The following is a 17,426-nucleotide window of genomic DNA, read 5'->3' as shown; positions in this document are numbered from 1 at the left end:
TGCCACAACACTTGTGAAAACTCAAAATTGCATTAATTTTAACAACAAAAAATTGGACTCTAACCTGAAAATTTTGCTTGTTCTGTAACCATTTTATAGTTTGATTTGAATTACATATCATTTTTATTGGGGTGCAAGTGTAAGCTCCACATTTCCATCCTTACGGTTGTGTATGAGGTTTATTCTTTTCATCGAGGTTTGGAAGGAAAATGATCCAGGGCTCAGCTGGTTGTATTTATGTTATTGCAGTGGCAGATTGGAACGATTCTGGCTTTGGAGTGCCTCATATAACTTTGTAGTGGCGTACTGTTCTGCCCCGTGTTTGGAAACCGGGCGGCTGATCAGCTGGCTGCGAAAGGCATTAGGAAGCCCAGCTATAATTTGTAGCAGTGCTATCTATTGGCTGAGACAGGGAACGGCGGCATAAAGCGACTTTGTTCTCACGAGTAACCTGAGCCGTGAAATTATTAAACTATGTTTGTAAAAGAATATAACACCCAGCAGAGCTATACGCACCGATATTTATGCACAGAGGAAGGAACTGTGTTTTTGTTTGATTTTTGTCAGCGGCGATTAAAAGCGGGATATTTTATTTCATATACCCCGGTGAATCCAGTGTCAGCTGATTGAGAAACTGGAAGTGCACTATGGAAACCCTAGTGCAAATATAACAGTGTTAACATAAGAAATGAAAGAAAATCTTTCATGGCAAAATATGGATTTCCTAAACTTTCCTCGTTCCTATATTATTTCACTTCCAAAAGACGCTTAAAGTGATTATAAATGATCACCTTGCAAAACAACCCATTCAGTTTAAAATAGAAATGAAAGGGAAAACATTTTTGTATACATATAAAAAAAACAATATAAATACTTCCCCACCCCCCCACCCCTTTTTTTTTTTATAAGTGATCCCTCTGTTCTCAGCTGCATAAAAGCTGGGGGAAGGAGAAATGGCAAAATACTGAGCTTCCCAGTGAATGGCTGTGCAGTGGGGGACTGGCAGCGCAAGTCTGATCATTGGAGGAGAGTACACTGAGTTCCCAGCATAGCTAGGGAACTGACCGTGATGTGCTCTCTTGCTTAGTGTGGTCCATTTTTTAATAGGAAAGCAGAGGGACTGGCAGAATACCAGGGATTTCACATAAATGAAGCAATACAAAGAGAACCTGATACTTTCTCATACAAGTACATGGTACAGTGGGCACATATCAGGAATATAAAGTGTTGGGCTAACAAAAGTGATTGTAAAGGCCTGTTTAAAAAAAAAATCATGTTATACTTACCTCCTCTGTGCAATTGGTTTTGCACAGAGTAGCCCCAATCCTCCTCTTCTCGGACCCCTCTTTGCTGCTCCTGGCCCCTCCCTCCTTTGAGTACCCCTCAGCCAGCTGCTTTCTACAGGGGACACCCAAGCTAAGTCAGGGCTCCATGTATCCATTCAGACACAGAGCCCCGACCTGGCCCCGCCCCCTCTCCCCTGATTGGTTGACTGACAGCTGCAGAAGCCAATGGCGCCGCTGCTGTCTCAGCCAATCAGGAGGAGTGTCCTGGATAGCTGAGGGGATCGTGGACATTGCTGAAGAGAGAAGGCGCTCAGGTAAGTAATTAGGGGGGTGCTGGGGAAGGGGAGGGGGGTGCTACACACAGAAGGTTTTTTTTTTTATCTTAGATTTAAAAAAAAACCTTCTGCCTTTACAACACCTTTAACGTTAAATAATGGCACCATGTAGAGTTTTGTAATCCACAAGCAATGATATGGAAAATTTCAATGGGGTGGCAATTGTGGTAAAGACTGATCTTTAAATTGTATCTATTATCAAGAACAATAATGTGGTTTATTGCCGTTTACTGCTCCATAGATAAGTTGACTTAGTTCTTTTCCTTTCTTTTCTTCATTTATTTTTACCTTGTGAACCTGCCTTCATGTTCTAGGGTGACAATACCTGATCACTGCACTGTACCTATGGACAGGAAGTGTGTGAGCACTATAGAACACCTCCCTATACCCATAACATAGGAGGGAGGTGTTCTGTAGTGCAAGCAGGTGAACTTAACGATGATAACAATACTAGTGATAACTCTGCAGAGTACACAGGACAGCACTGAATTTCTGTTAGATTCAATAGTTATTTTTTACAGCTATAACAAAATATTTTCAATGGTGCAGTTTTTCTATTCACTTATATCAGGCTTTACTAAATGGCGTTCCGTGGTCTGGATCCGGACCAAGTCACTGTTCCATCCAGACCGCTGTGGTCCCAAAATTTAGGAGCCAATTTTTTTTCTCCCTGCCTCCATTGCTGTCACTATCCCATATCCCAGCAGAGCAGGAGGCAGAATTCTTCTGCATGCAGGGGGGGGGGGGGGGGCAGAGCTGTGATGTGAAGAAGGGGAAACAGCTGCAGGGGGCAGTGATGTGAAGGGGGGCAGAGCTGCAGAGGGATGTGATGCCAAACGGGTGGGAGCATAACTGTGTAGAGCTGTGATTTGTGGGGGGGGGGGCTAGAGCTGCGGGGGTATATGATCTGAAGGGGGCCATAGCTGTAGGGGGCTGTGATGCCAAGCAGGGTAGAATTGCAGGGGGGGTCTGATATGAAGGGGGGGGGGCATAACTGTGTAGAGCTGTGATTTGAAGGGGAGGGGCAGAGCTGCGGGGGTATAAGATCTGAAGGGGGGCAGAGCTGTAGGGGACTGTGATGTGAAGGGGGCAGAGTTGTGGGGGGCCGTGATGTGAAGGGGGGCAGAGGACACCAATGTGGGGGGGGGGGGTGCTATGAAGCAGGTGCAAAGGAAACAGAGTACATAGAATCATTGAGAAGAGCCCCTTCTCCAGCAGAGCTTACATTCTAATAGCTCTAATGTGTGCATACATATGCAGACAATAGGATCAGTTTTAGGTGGATGCTGGTTTGGCTACCTGCATGTTTTGGATAATGTGGAAAAAACTGTGCTGACAACATTTGAGTTAGTGTTAAAATGAAGACTGTTTTTAGATGCATTTCATCAGCATATAAGACCAGTTTGAGATTCTACCAAGAACATTCAGATAACAGGTGCATCTAACCTATGGTTGACCTGGTGCTAGACTGAATTTGACCATCTTCTAATGTCGCGTACACTTGACCGGACTTTCCAGCAGAAAAAGTCAGATGGTCTTCCCGACGGAGTTCCGACCCAATGGACTTGTCCACACATGAACGGACCAAAGCCTGTTAGTTTTGAATGTGATAAAGTACCACGGGACTAGAAAAGGAAGTTCAATAGCCAGTAGCCAATAGCTGCTCTTGCATCGTACTTGGTCCATCAGACCAGCATACAGACGAACGGTTTTCCCGATAGAAATTGATTCCGTCGGACAGATTCAAAACATGTTCTATTTCTAGGTCCATCAGAATTTTTGAAGAATAAAGTCAGATGAAGCCCACACACGATCGTAATATCCGACGGAATGATTCCCTCTGACCTTTTCTGACGGAAAGTCTGGTCGTGTGTACATGGCATAAGTTCCAGCAGCCTGTTTTAAGATGTGCTTGCTTTCCCATTGACTTGTGTGGGGAAAGAAGTGAGCTCTGATGTGAGCAAAAACCTGTGAACCCATGTCCTTGCACTGTTGTAAAACTGCAGTTGAGTTTTATGGAGATTTGATTGAGCTCGATAGGCGTACGCCTTGTTACAACACCGCTATATAACTCTGTAGCATATTTTATCTTTGCCATGCTTTGATGTCAATTGATGCCAAAGAGAAGGCCTCCAAGTTACAGTCCCTACTTGTCCCCAGATGATGAATGCCTCCCAGCAGGATGGGACCAAACCGCACACAACGATTGGGCACTAAGGTCATCAGGCATTGTAGCTGGTAATTCAGTTCTAAGACCATGAACCCCATCTCACTGGTGGACACTGCTGGTTTTGTTTTCTACCCTACCACAGACCAATCTTCTATACATCTGTCTAATCAATGTACTTTTAATATCTATGTTCTGTGCATATAACTTCTGTGCCTGTGTCTAATTATGTGACATAGCTACTACTGCATCTCTATATAGGTCTACTTTAAAGAGAATCTTTAGCAATTAGGGTGACCTTCTTATCTACTGCTGGCACCTTTGTTAGTCAATGACCATGCATACTGTATGCTTGTTTTTGGGTCTCTGCTTTAGGATGCACTCAGACCGAGGATGGGTGCCTTAGAATGGTTGATCCTCTTGGTCCAGCTCATGTGTAGCATGGGTGCTCTGAACCTTGCCCAGGAACAGTTAAGCATACCGTGCCTGACGCCACTTGGAAAAGATGGTTCCAGGCATGGTTTGCTTATGGTTAAAAACAAAATCAAGGTGTTGCAAAATCATAAATGTTCAATGTCTGGCTTTTTTTGGGGTTATCAAACCCCAGCCCCAACGAGAAAGCCCAATGCTTCCCAGCTCTCTGCAGATAAGGACCGATGCGCTCTCTGTCCAACATGTCCCTTGATGAGTCAGACCTATATATATTTGAACAGAACTGCTTGCTTTCTTGAATGGCAAGGGGTCTCTTTGGCTGGGGGGTAAAAGTAACTTTGCAACACCTTGCAACAGTATTTCTTTATTGCGCAGACGCCCCCCCCCCCCCCCCCCCCGAATCGTATACTCGCCTATCCTCAGCTCCCTACTGAAAGTAGAGGTAATGCCAGGTACCTTTTTCGTAAGGATGATCATGTGACTCATTAACTATCTTCCTGTGTCACAATGCTGCTGCATTGAATTTGGCCCAGCTATTTTACATAGGTTGAAGGACAGCTCACAGCCCACAGCCCTGTGTAAGCTCCGACTACAGTGATCTGGACGTTAAGGAAGGAAATGGTGAGCATGTGTTGTTGGGGAGGTGTGACAGTAAACCTGGTGTTTTACTCTGCATGGAAAAAGTGTATGATTGCTTTTAACTAAGTTCTTAGTGAGTACAATGGCTCACAGTACATGGCGAATATACCACATCATCAAGGGTTTAGTAATGACTTGCAGACTTATTACTGAATTAAACGCTGCACTTTAAATATATCTCTGTGCCTTATCGTATAAGTGCTGCCTCCTTGACCTAAACCGGGGCTACCATGATCATTTCATTTTTGGCTGGGCTGAAGTTAGCTCAGACTGATTGTATAGTTTTTTACCTGGTTTTCCCTAAGCTTAAATTGGCTTGTGATTTCTTACTTTCACCAGTAGATGTCACTGGTATCATTGGCCATAGTATGAGATTTCACAAACAAAACTAAGTTATGAATATTTATATTTTCTTCAGCCAATCCAGTCAGAGGTTTATGCTACTGGTGCCTGTTGGGGAAGGATATACATTTTTGGGATAGGTCATGTGCTCCCTTTCTTTCCCTGGGCTGAAGTCACAGGAGGTGCTGTTGGATAGAGCTCTGCTGTTAGGCTCAATAGCCTGTTTGGGGCCTAACGTGTGCTGAAGTGGTCCTAAAGCTGTCCTGCTTAGTGTTTGAAGGAAGCTGTGTCAAGGAAAGGACCCAGGGGATACCCCTTGCTGAAAAGAGTCATGAAGAAGGCTGGTCTTTTAGAAGGGCCTGGTGACTCACTTGGAGGATGCACTTAAGTTTGGGAATGTGCTTACAGTGTTGCTGGGTCAGCTTAAAGGTTCTGACACTGAATCTGGACATTAATCTGTATGTGTAGAGTCTGTAAGTGATCTGCTGTGTTATCTGGGACCCCTGACACTCATCTCCTTATCCGTTCTACAATAAAACTTGAAACTGCTTCTTGGGGTGTCATTCTGTCTTTGGAGTTATAGGGGGGTGCTACATAAGCCTCTTGATGCATTTAAAAAACGTCAATGGTGGGGAAGAGGGGCAAACATCTGTACTTATAAAATGACGTTACCTAGCAGTATCTACCTACAGATGCCTCCTAAACCTTCCTGTCGAAGCCGAATCTTTAGTGGTTATAAAGGTAGAAGGTTTTTTACCTGAATGCATTCGGGTAAAAAAACCTTTGGGGTGCAGCTTTCTGCCCAGCCCCCCCCACCCCTATACGTACCTGAGCCCCATCTCAATCCAGCAATGTGCTTGAGAGCGGTACCTGGGTCTGTCTCTCTCTTCATTAGCTCACACATCAGTGGGAGCAATTGGTTCCTGCTTCTGTCAATCGCAGTCAGTGAGCAGGGGGGCAGGGCCGAATTGTGCTTTGTGTGTGAATGAACAATGTCAATGTGTTTTTTTTTACCTTAATGCATTCACTTGGGAGTGAGTCTGCTCAAGTGCCCCCTAGAAAGAGGCTTGCTCTTGGGGGCACTTGGCAGGGGGGAGGAACCAGGAAAGGCAGCGGGGGACTCAATAAGAAGAGGATAGGGGCTGCTCTGTGCTATTTAATTAAAAAAAAAAAAAAAAACCCTTATGCCGCGTACACATGACCGGACTTTTTGACAGCAAAGGTCCGACGGAACGAGTCCATCGGACAATTCGATCATGTGTGGGCTCCATCGGACCTTTGCTTGACAAAAATCCGGCGGATTTTAGAAATAGAACATGTTTTAAATTTTTCTACCGGAACTCCGCCGGACCGAGAAATTCATTCGTGTGTATGCTAGTCCAACAGACAAAAACCGACGCTAGGGCAGCTATTGGCTACTGGCTATGAACTTCCTTATTCTAGTCCGGTTGTACATTATCACGTTCGAATCTGTCGGACTTTGGTGTGATTGTGTGTGGCCAAGTCCGTTCATTCGGAAAGTCCGTCGGAACTCCGCCGAAAGTCCGTCGGAGAGACCGTCGGACCTAGTCCCTCAAAGTCCGGTCGTGTGTATGCGGTATTAGAATCACTTAAACCATTCTGATAGCAGGAAAAAATTGTGCATTTTATAATAGAACCCCTTTCCTACTTTCTGCAATTTCCTATTGGCTGGTGAAAACACCAATTGGAATATGTGATGGTGGGCCTTAGCAGCGTTCTCCACCGCTACCATAAGTGTTGAAGCTTTACCTGTTAGTAGAGCCCAGCATTTGAGCATTTTAGGAAGGTATGGGAGACTGCTGCAGGTCTATGCAACTCTAGGTGGCTGAACTTCAAACTTGGAGCAGGTCCCCCTTCCCTTTCTCTGTGCCAGTGTCTCTTTAAAGCCAATATCAGAGCTACCCCTTATGCTCCCCTGTAGGCCCCCTCCACTGTACTCTTGGTTTTATTATTATATAGTTACCTTTACCTTTATAGTTACCTTTTTCAGATGTATTAAGCTGGTCATGTGACACCGAAGTTCCACGTACTCTTCAGATTTTCTTTTGGCGGTGGTTGGTCCTCAATGCCGGATGATATCCGAGCCATTCTTTGCAACATTATACTGAGAGTGTTGGGTATCAAAGTGAAGTTACAGGGGGAGTCCATGTCACCCTAAACTCACAGTACGTACTGTGTACATGTCCATTCTTCCAGGATAAATGGCAGAAGACCCATTTATCAACGCAGAAGACTGAGGACATCTTGTGGCTAAAATAAATTGCTGCAGCATACAGTGCCAGGCAGGAGGTAAGGATTGCAGACAAAGCTGTGTTTTTTTTTTTTTTTTTTTTGTTTTTTTTTTAACCTCTGCCTTTTTTTTATTTATTTTTTTATGGGTGTTGGGCTTAAATAAGTATTTATAGCAATAATATGATTTCTAATAATAACAACGGTGTAGCAACGTTTTTCTTACCATAGCCACTTTTCTTAGGTGATGTTGGTAGGTCTGGAAGAGTCTCAGGTGGCAGTTTAGGGTAGGAAGGGGGAGTCTTTGGTGGAGGGAACAGTTTCTGTCCTGGGGCTGCCTTGGGGCCCATGTAAGGTGGATGATATCCTGGCTGGATGGGAGGTCCTTCTTGGCAGGCATCCCCCGAATGTCCAGGACAACAGCGCCACTGCAGTTCAGTCACTATCTTGTGCCCGATTTTATACTTGGGCCTGAAAAGTGTCCTGTACCTATAAGGCAATAATGGAGCAAATTAAATATGCTGGGCAGTCAACCACACACCCCCTGTCCATTCAGATTCCACTGATCTTGAGGATCCATCAAGCTTAATAATGAGAAGCTCTGCAGGTGACTATTTGCTGCTTTCACTAATGTTCTATAATGAAATCTATACAAATAGTAATTTGTTACTTCAGGCTGTGATTAAATAGAAGCAGCAGGGTACATTTTACTCTAAAGACGGTGGGAAAACCCACCAAATGTCATGCTGACTTCCAAAAAAAAAAAAGTCTTAATTTTCCCAAATGGTTGTGGTGTGAAAGGACCATCATTTTAGCTGTTGATAATTAAATGTAGCTAATTATTTTTACATCACAATGCATTATAGGTTTATAGAGGCTTAACAGCAAGGGGGAAGTGTAGTAACCGTTGGCAACCAATCCAAGGTTGTCTTTCCTTATGTTAACCAATGAAAAGAAAATTATGATATGATAAGCTCTGTAAATTGTGCTGTGCTGTTAAAAATAGTGCAGGTATGATATTTGTTCATTGAGGCACATTGCGGGTTATTTACCTAAGGGAAATCCTCTATTCACTACAAGTGCAAAGTGCACTTGAAATTGCACTGAAAGTGCATTTGGAAGTGCAGTCGCTGTAAATGGGGGTAGATCTGAAATGAGGGGAAGCTCTGCTGAATTTATAATCCAATCATGTGCAAGCTAGAATGCTGTTTTTTTTATTTTGCTTGCATGTGCCCCTCGGATCTACAGCTACTGCACTTCCAAGTGCACTAGCAGTGCAATTTCAAGTGCCCTTTGCACTTGTAGTTTGCACTTGTAGTGCAAAGTGTATTTGTCTTTTGTAAATAACCCCCATTGTGTGCATTCAAAATGAATGGGTTGCCTTAACAAAGTGCACATTGGTGTAAACAGACCCTTCATTATAGCAGTGCAAATGAATCCTTGAGGAGGATTTCATGTTCTGTTTGCCAGTTAAGAGACCATGGGGGGCTATTTACGAAAGTCAAATCCACTTTGCACTACAAGTGCAAACTACAAGTGCATAGTGCGGTAGATCTGAAATTAGGGGAAACTCTGCCGATTTTATCATCCAATCATTTAAGATAAAATGCTGTTTTTTTTATTTTCCTTGCATGTCCCCCTCAGATCTACAGCGACTGCACTTGCAATTTCAAGTGCACTTTGCACTTGTAGTTTGCACTTGTAGTGCAAAGTGCATTTGCCTTTAGTAAATAACCCTCAGGTTTTTAAAGTATTCAGATATATTCAGATTCTGCATCAATCAACTGACACAAACAGGCAGCTGATGAGCTGATGATACCTATGGATAACCAAAGATAGCAATTTAAAGCTAGTAGTTAGGCAACTGCTGTCAGGTTGTTTCTCTATTAGAGGAGTTCAATACTGGTTCTAATATAGATATATGAAGTCAATATTTTATCCTCTGTTGAGCCCCGATGAAGGGAGAGTGGTGGTCCCCAAACAGGTTGTATTTTTTTATACGACTGTTTTTTAATAATTAAAATTGTCGTTGACTCTTTTATCTGATTTTGGTCTGGTGCTCTTTTCTGTATTTGTTTGGTCTGAGTTAAATAAACCCAACCCCTTTAAGAGCTAGTAGTTCTACACTGGAATCAAGACACCCCAAAAAGGGCACATATTACAGTTGGGAAGCCTTGCCAAAGCTATTGAGCTTGTTTTTCATCTAACTACACATGCAAGTATAACATTTCCCAGCGAGTATGTTGTTCTGGAGTAAATGAAGGCATGGCTACCTTACAAGCGCCATGACTATGGGTTGCCCTCTAACAGGTAAGTATCACTTGCCAAATACATTCTAAAAACACCATCTTTAAAGAGGGGACTGCGATGTGCTGGTGACTTTTTGTATGCATAATATAGATGCGGTCATTGGCGCAGACCAGACATGCCCAGTACCTTAAGGTTGCTTTCACACTGGGGCGTCGGCTCTAAAAATATCGGCGCCTTACCATCGTTTTTACTGCGGTTTTCAGCCGCTATCGGCCGAAAAAGGGTTAAATGACCCGCAAAGCGCCGCTGCAGCTGCCCATTCATTTCAATGGGCAGGAGCGGTGGAGGCGCGGTGTATACACTGCTCCTTCACCACTCCAAAGATGCTGCCTGCAGGAGTTTTTTTTAACGTCCTTCTAACGCATTGTCTCAGTATGAAAGTACTCAGGCTTTCACACTGAGACTGCAGGGGGGGCCGTTTTTCATGCATTATTTTTACCCCAAAAGCGCCTGAAAAACGCCTCGGTGTGAAAGGGGTCTAATAGTTTGTTATAATACCTGATCTGTTTATTGATATATTTCTTTGGGATTGATTTGCATCCATGTGTTGTTGTAACAGACAATCCATGAGTCAATACATTGCAGTCCCACTCATTTTGAATAGCACCCTAATGCGCTAAAACAATACACAGTCTTTGCAATGCATGGCAACCCAAAAATGTGTGTTGTGGTGCGTTGCGGTAATGGTCTTGTGGCATGTTCAATATTTGGGATGTTTTGGTGGATCAGAAGCCCACTGATTTCAATGAGCTGCCTTAACGCAATGCATTTTCATGAGTGACTTAATCCTTGTGCATTAATGTACTGTACAAATCTAAATGTTTCATAACCTTTAGAAAATGGTTCACCCTTGACAGGGCTGTCTTTAATATTGATTGGACCCTGGGCAAACATTTTCTTGTATCCCCCCCCCCCCCCACGCCCCATTGCAATTTCACTGTCCACCTGCTCTGAGACATACAATAAATAACAGCTAGACTTAAATTCAGTTTACTGTATCAGATCAGGCAGCAATTGTGATTGGTTGCCAGCGGTTACAGCATATCGTTACTGCTTAATGACTGGTTGCTAGAGGCTACAGCACATATTACAGCTCACTGATTAGTTGCTAGAGGTTACAGAAAATGATTTCTGCTTGTTAATTGGTTACTAGAGATTACTGTACAATAATACTGCTCACTGATTGGTTGCTAGAGGTTACAGGACATCATCTCCTCACTGCAGGGGAGCATGATATACATATGAATGCCACCTTTATTTACATGTGAATGCTGCCACAGCTATTTACTTAGTAATGCTGCCGCTATTTACATATGAATGCCGGTTATTTACATGTAAACACAGGGTCTGCAGGTGAGTCATCTGTACACAACAATAGGGCAGAGCTGGGCAGCGTTAGTAGCAGCACTTCACACTGAGATATCGGGACACAGCACAGGACTAAAACTTCAAGGGACAAGGAAATTTAAACTGGGATAGTTGGCAAGTATGAGGCAGCTGCTTTGGGCCCCACAACAATGACAGGGCCCAAGGCAGCTGCCCCTTTTGCCCTGCCTTAAAGACGACCCTGACCCTTGAGCTTGGAAAATGGTCATGGAGCACCTCTACATGCTTTCTATGTTGCATACATTTGTACATTATTCATAGAAGAATATACAACAGTGTTAGTATATTGCACTTACACAACAGTTCCTGGGCATTTGGGTCCCCAACTGCACTTGAGGTACTCAGCCTTGATATACGGTTCTGTGCCGTCCTGCTGTGTGCAGGTCACGTTCTTCTCCACCACATAGACGCAGTAATTTCTGCAGGAGAAAGCCGTGGTATGGAGACAGGTTGGAGACAGTTGGGAAATGAAAGGGGTGGGGGAAAGAGGACAGCAAGAAGGGACATGAGAGGGAGGGGAGGGAGATGGAACAAAAAAGCATTAGCTGAATATAAAGCGAATATCTGCAGTAATAAAACATCCATGTAATTTACACAAGGGATTTGGCGACATACTACTGGCCTTGTTCCATAAAGGAATACCAGACAATGCAGGAAGGGCGGTTACTTAGACAACCTTTTTACCTTTTAACAGTAAACTGAAATCTGTTCTCTACACCACCTTTCACATTGAACCTTGCCCTGGTTTATTGTATAAGGCCAATTGTGAGGCCGCGTACACACGCGGGGACTGTTCGCTCAACTTTGTCCGCTGAACAGTGTTTCGGCGGACAGTCCGCTCGTGTGTGGGCTTTCAGCGGACAGTTTCAGCGGACAGTCTGCTGAACAAAGTTTTTCGGAAATTCCGAAAAACTGTCCGCTGAAACTCTGTTCGTCAAAAGTTCCGCGCATGCTCAGAAAGGATTTACACGCCGAAGTTTGCATTGCAGTGTATAGGACGTCGTATTTTTCGTCCCGTCGTACGTGCCGTTCACGTCATCGCGCACGGTTTCAGCGGACTGTTCGTTCGTCGTGTGTGGGCAAGTCCGTCCATGCTAATTTTGAGCGGACTGTCCGCTGAAACTGTTTGACGGACAAAGTTGAGCGAACAGTCCCCGCGTGTGTACGCGGCCTGATACTCTTTTATCTGTACCTGTGCTGATCTTTAGCAAAGTAAATAGGTGGCAGAATGGTAATACAGGCAACCATAGAAGCATCCCAGGAGCCCCAAACTTCTGTTGTGCAAAAACTGATGTCAGGTAACCAGTCAGTGTGACAGACTGCTCCTGCCCAGCTACTGCACCTTGCTTCTGGTCACTTATTGTGACCACCGACCTCAGACATGGTTGATTTACTACAACTGGGGAGTGCAAAATCGAGTGCAGCTCCACATAGAAACGAATCAGCTTCCAGGTTTTTTTTTGTAAAGCTTAACTGAATAAGTTGAAGTTAGAAGCTGATTGACTACCATGCACAGCTACACCAGATTTTGCACTCCCTAGTTTTAGTAAATCAACCCCAATGGCTTCACTGACCAATAGTACAATCGAGTGGTGGGATGAAGTGACAACTTTCTACACCAGACTTTCTCAGCCTTTTTACCCCAGCGGAACTCTTGAAATAACATTCAAGTTTCTGGGAACCCCCAGGTAATACTAAATAATTGGGGTTAATGGCAAGGAAGCTCTTTACATTGATGGTTACTGGGAAGAATGTTCCCTTTTCATTGGTGACAAGAATGCCCTCTTTACAGACAGGAAAAAAAAAGTCATTGGTGTAATGCTGCTAGCTCTGCCAAGTGCTGTTGGACCAGGAATTATGCAGGCATCACGTGAGAGGTCAATCAGCCACAGCTCAAGGAACCCATAGCAACCTGTGGAGTTCTTTGGAACCCTGGTAGAGACTGCTCAAGGTCAGGGTTCTCCAAACTTTCTAAACAAAGGGTCAGTCTGCTGTCCTTCAAACTTTAGGGGGGGCAGTGGGGATAGAAAATGTCCTATATTCAGTGAGAGTAAAGAACGCCTCAGGCTTAATGGTCAGCGGGAGTAAATACATTTCATAGCACCTATGGTCAGTAGAAGGGGGAATAGTGCCCAATCATTGGTATTAGTGGGAGGAATAGTGCCCAATCATTGGTATGAGCCCTTGTACACACGATCGGAGATTCTGACGGAATGTGTCCGATCGGAGCGTTTTGACGGATATTCCGACTGTGTGTGGTCTGCATCGGACTGTTTCCGTCGGAATATCTGTCGGAACCAAATTTTCCAACTTGCCGGAAATATTTTCTGACAAAATGCTCCGATCGGACATACTCCGGTCATGTGTAGAGAATTCCGATCGGACAAAGTGCCACACATGCTCAGATCAAATTCCTAGACCAAAGCTATTGGCTACTAGCCTGAACGTAGTCCCGTCGTAATGAAATAATGTCACGTTCTGAATGATCGGATTTTCCGACAACTTCGTCCGACCGCGTGTATACAACAGTTTCGGACAAAGTCCGACGGATTTGGTTGTCGGAATCTCCGACCGTGTGTACAAGGGCTTAGTGGGAAGAATAGTGCCCCATCATTGGTAGCAGTGGGATGAATACTGCCACATCATTGGTGTCAGTGGGAGGAACAGTGCCCAATCACTGGTGTCAGTGGGCGGAAAAGTGCCCAATCATTGGTGTCAGTGGGAGGAACAGTGTCCAAGCATTGGTGTCAGTGGAAGGAATAGTGATCCACTGTTGAGGTCAGTGGGAGGAATAGTGCCCCACTGTTGGTGTCAGTGGAGGGAATAGTGCCCCATCATTTGTATTAGTGGGAAGAATAGAGCCTCATCATTGTTATTATGGGGCGAAATAGTGCATCATCCTTAGTGTAGGTGGGAAGAATACTGCCCCATCATTGGTGTCAGTGGGAGGAATAGTGCCCCATAATTGATGTCAGTGGGAGGAATAGTGCCCCATAATTGGTATCAGTGGGAGGAATAGTGCCCCATCATTGGTGTCAGTGGGAGGAATAGTGCATTATCATTGGTCAGTGGCAGGAATTATGCTGCACTGCTGGTGTCAATGAGAGGAATAGTGTTTTGTATTGCTGGGTGCAATAGTGACCCAAGGGCCAGATAAAGGCTAGCAAAGGGCCACATCTGACCCCCGGGCCGCAGTTTGGAGACCACAGCTCTAGATAATAGCAGTATATGCACAATAGAAGGCTCAGTGTTCAGTATTAATATTCAGTTGACAGTTTATATTGTTAAAGGTCAAAACAGGTTCAAACCAACAGGCGTTTAGCAAAGCAGGCACTAAGGATGCCAGTGCATACTTCCAATTTTACTGGCTGGCCATACAGAGAATAGGCATGTCCCACCCGTATGCCTCAACAACTTAACAAGAGTTCCAATCATTCTTGGGGTTTGGTGGGCATACTCATGCTTCTACTTTTAGTGAAGATATTTGAATTGCAATTTGGCGGCCTCTGGGGGGCACAATGTAAGATCAGCCAGTAGAATAAGAAGTATGTGCCAACAATTTATGGTATACAGGTCTACTATGAATATTTGTTTTTTGCTCTTTATGACCTCAGGTCTGTTCGAAAGGCATTCAATTAGCATAAAAAAATTATAATGATGGTGTAACTTATAGCAACCAGATCAAAGTAGTCTACTCAAAAATATGAGATTTCTGATGGGTTGCTATGGGTTACTGCACATTTCTCATTGCCCTATTAAATCAGCAACTCTATACTAACAGCAAAGCCCCATGTTGTGTGATGGATGCTGTCAACAACAGAAACTATTTTGCTTCATCATTCCAGGCAAACCGCCAGAGACAAGCACAGGCAAGGGCACCCGGTCCAAGACTAGTTCTAATAGCTTTGTATAACGATGTTCCATATTGTTACACTAATTATTCACACACTCCTCATATAAAATGAATGTATAGAATTCATGGATGAAGATCAGGCTGTGTATGCCGACACTCCTAAACTGATACTCATTATGTACGGAAAAACAAAGACGCACTGTTATACTACAAGTTCCAGCATGCTTTCCCAATTCTTCTCTAACAGAACATATACATCTACAGACTGCCTACCTGTGTACTGTACAATGGGGAACAGGCATTACAAAGATATAAAGGAATTCATTGTCGGCTCATCTGAGCGGGATTCCAATTCCTGTTCTCTCTTGTGTCTGTTAAATACGTTTTGTTATTCTTTTATGTTTAATACCCTTTGAATAAGGCACAACAAAGCTATAAAAGGCCTTTGATGGCTTTAGTATTAGTAGCATGTGTTAGACCTATGGGTGTAAAGTATAATGAATAATTCAGTACTAAGGATGATGTGAGAGAGCAGTAAGCAACAGCAACCAATCAGACTCATCTTAAATAGCCAAAAACAAATGATAACTTCTGATTGGTCGCTTTGGATTACGGCACTTTGTCTTTACTTTGATAAGAAAACGCATGAATCACTCTAGCAGCCAATCATATCCATTAGGATAGTGAATAGGCGGGATAATAAAATAGACAGCATGTTAGTGTATGCAGGCAAGGGCTGAGAATTTTCTTTGTGCTCCACATATTTCTCCTTGGCATGAAAATTTCCAATATATGCATGGGCAGCTTAATGGCACTTGGATCAAACAACCAAATTCCATAGTGGTTGGGTACATCACTCTGGACAGTGCCATGGGATATGTTGGCAATCTACGGATCCATAATTACGCAAGTGCTTCACCAATCTATTACAGATCTGGGGTGGACCTTATCAAAGCACAGGCTTCATTCTCCGAATACATTTGTGGTCAGAAGGAAGAATCCCACTTTTATAGATAACTAAAAAGTTTACTGTTGTCAGGGATACATATCTAAGAGGCAGAAATGGCTTGCTGCTTAAGAAACCCCTAGCAATCTCTGGAGGAAACCTAGAGTTCCACAAAACCCTCATTGAGAAAGGCTAGTATACCCAGTATGTCCGATCAAGGTGTTAATTCCTAGAGTTTATTTTACTCAGCAAACATATCTAAAATTGTAAACTATAGTAAGGTATGTTACTTCTAATAACCACAGTCCATCAAACATGCCACCAGGCTTACCTGTGCTTGGTGATGGGTTTGCCATAGGTCTGGGGATGAGAACCAGGTTGATACAGGCTGTGAATGAACCTTCCCGTAGCAGGAGGTGGGAAATATGTCCCTTTGGCCTCGGCGGGGCACGGTAGCCCGCCAAAGAGGCAAACTAAAAGCAAAATCCTGAGCATCCTATCTTGCATTTTTCCAGAGGAGAATCAGGATCAACAGTCTAAAATGTTGTTGGGTCTTTACTACAAGAGTGGACTTCTTCTCCTTGTGTCAATCCAATAGCTTCTTCACAAGTCAAGTGGTTTGTCTTTTATGTGGCACACAACAAGCTGGCTCTTCCAGTTTGAGGATCTTTAGTTTTTTAAGCCAGGCTTATGGTCTTCTAAATCACCAGGACTTTTAGGAGCATGAACAGAATTCGTCCTTTACGACTTTTGGCAAGTCAATCGTTGAGGTCCGTCACTTGTGCCACTTTCTCAGGAGACCAGAGCTGGTCATGTCCCTGTCTGACTTTGGATCTGTTCTATATGTCAGGAAGAGTCACTGTCACAAAGTGTGACTGTCTTTGGCTAGAGTCGTTGGCTTAGCCTGACGCCGTTTCCATCTCGTTTTCCCACTGCGCTTTTTCTTCTCTTTCCACTACTCACTTTTACTTCCCAAATTCTTTATTTTGCGTTCTTCTTTTCCCTCCAGCTCTCACACCTCTTCACCACATCCCTCTGATGTAAATTCTCTTGTCTGTTTCCTAACGCTCCCTGTCTCCAGTGTCTGCATTCCCGGTATGTCTCTCTGAATCTTACTTTCTATCAGTCTGTTGTGACTTTCTGTCTTTCTCCAGTCTCCCTCTCTCCCCCTGTCCCTGACAGCTCCTCACTGCTCCCTCTATACCCCAGACCTGTAGAAGGGGAGGGGGTGATTGGGGTGGAGGGAGAGGAGGAGTTCTCTGGGATTAGAATAATATACCCCCCTGCTCTACCCTTTCCTGAAACTGTGTTACCTCTGCCAGCAGCAACATGAGACTCAGCCTGGCACTGCATGTCACATTCACCGCAGGCAGAGAAGCACACGTGCACAGCGAGCATGTTATACACTGCAACATTCAAAAAGTTTAGGAGAAGCGGTCACGTCCAGCAGGACTGCCAGCTCATCCTGACTCAAGCTGTA

General features: G+C 44.0%; 1 protein-coding gene across 1 annotated transcript in view; it reads right to left on the bottom strand.

Moving 5' to 3' along the window:
• EMILIN3 (elastin microfibril interfacer 3) overlaps positions 1-17,173 on the bottom strand; it is a 29,475-nt gene extending 12,302 nt beyond the window's left edge. Inside the window, exons 1-3 of the mRNA XM_077459061.1 lie at positions 16,278-17,173; positions 11,444-11,566; positions 7,678-7,940 (exon numbers count right to left, since the gene is read on the bottom strand). Of these exons, the coding sequence (XP_077315187.1) occupies positions 7,678-7,940; positions 11,444-11,566; positions 16,278-16,453 (562 nt within the window). The 5' untranslated portion in view covers positions 16,454-17,173. The remainder of the gene's footprint in view (positions 1-7,677; positions 7,941-11,443; positions 11,567-16,277) is intronic.
• Between the last annotated feature and the right edge of the window lie 253 nt (positions 17,174-17,426).

Source organism: Lithobates pipiens, unplaced genomic scaffold (assembly GCF_037356315.1).
Source record: "Lithobates pipiens isolate NorthernLeopardFrog02 unplaced genomic scaffold, aLitPip1_a1.2 Scaffold_28, whole genome shotgun sequence".
Taxonomy (NCBI): Eukaryota; Metazoa; Chordata; class Amphibia; order Anura; family Ranidae; genus Lithobates; species Lithobates pipiens.
This window is presented reverse-complemented; position numbering and strand designations above follow the sequence as displayed.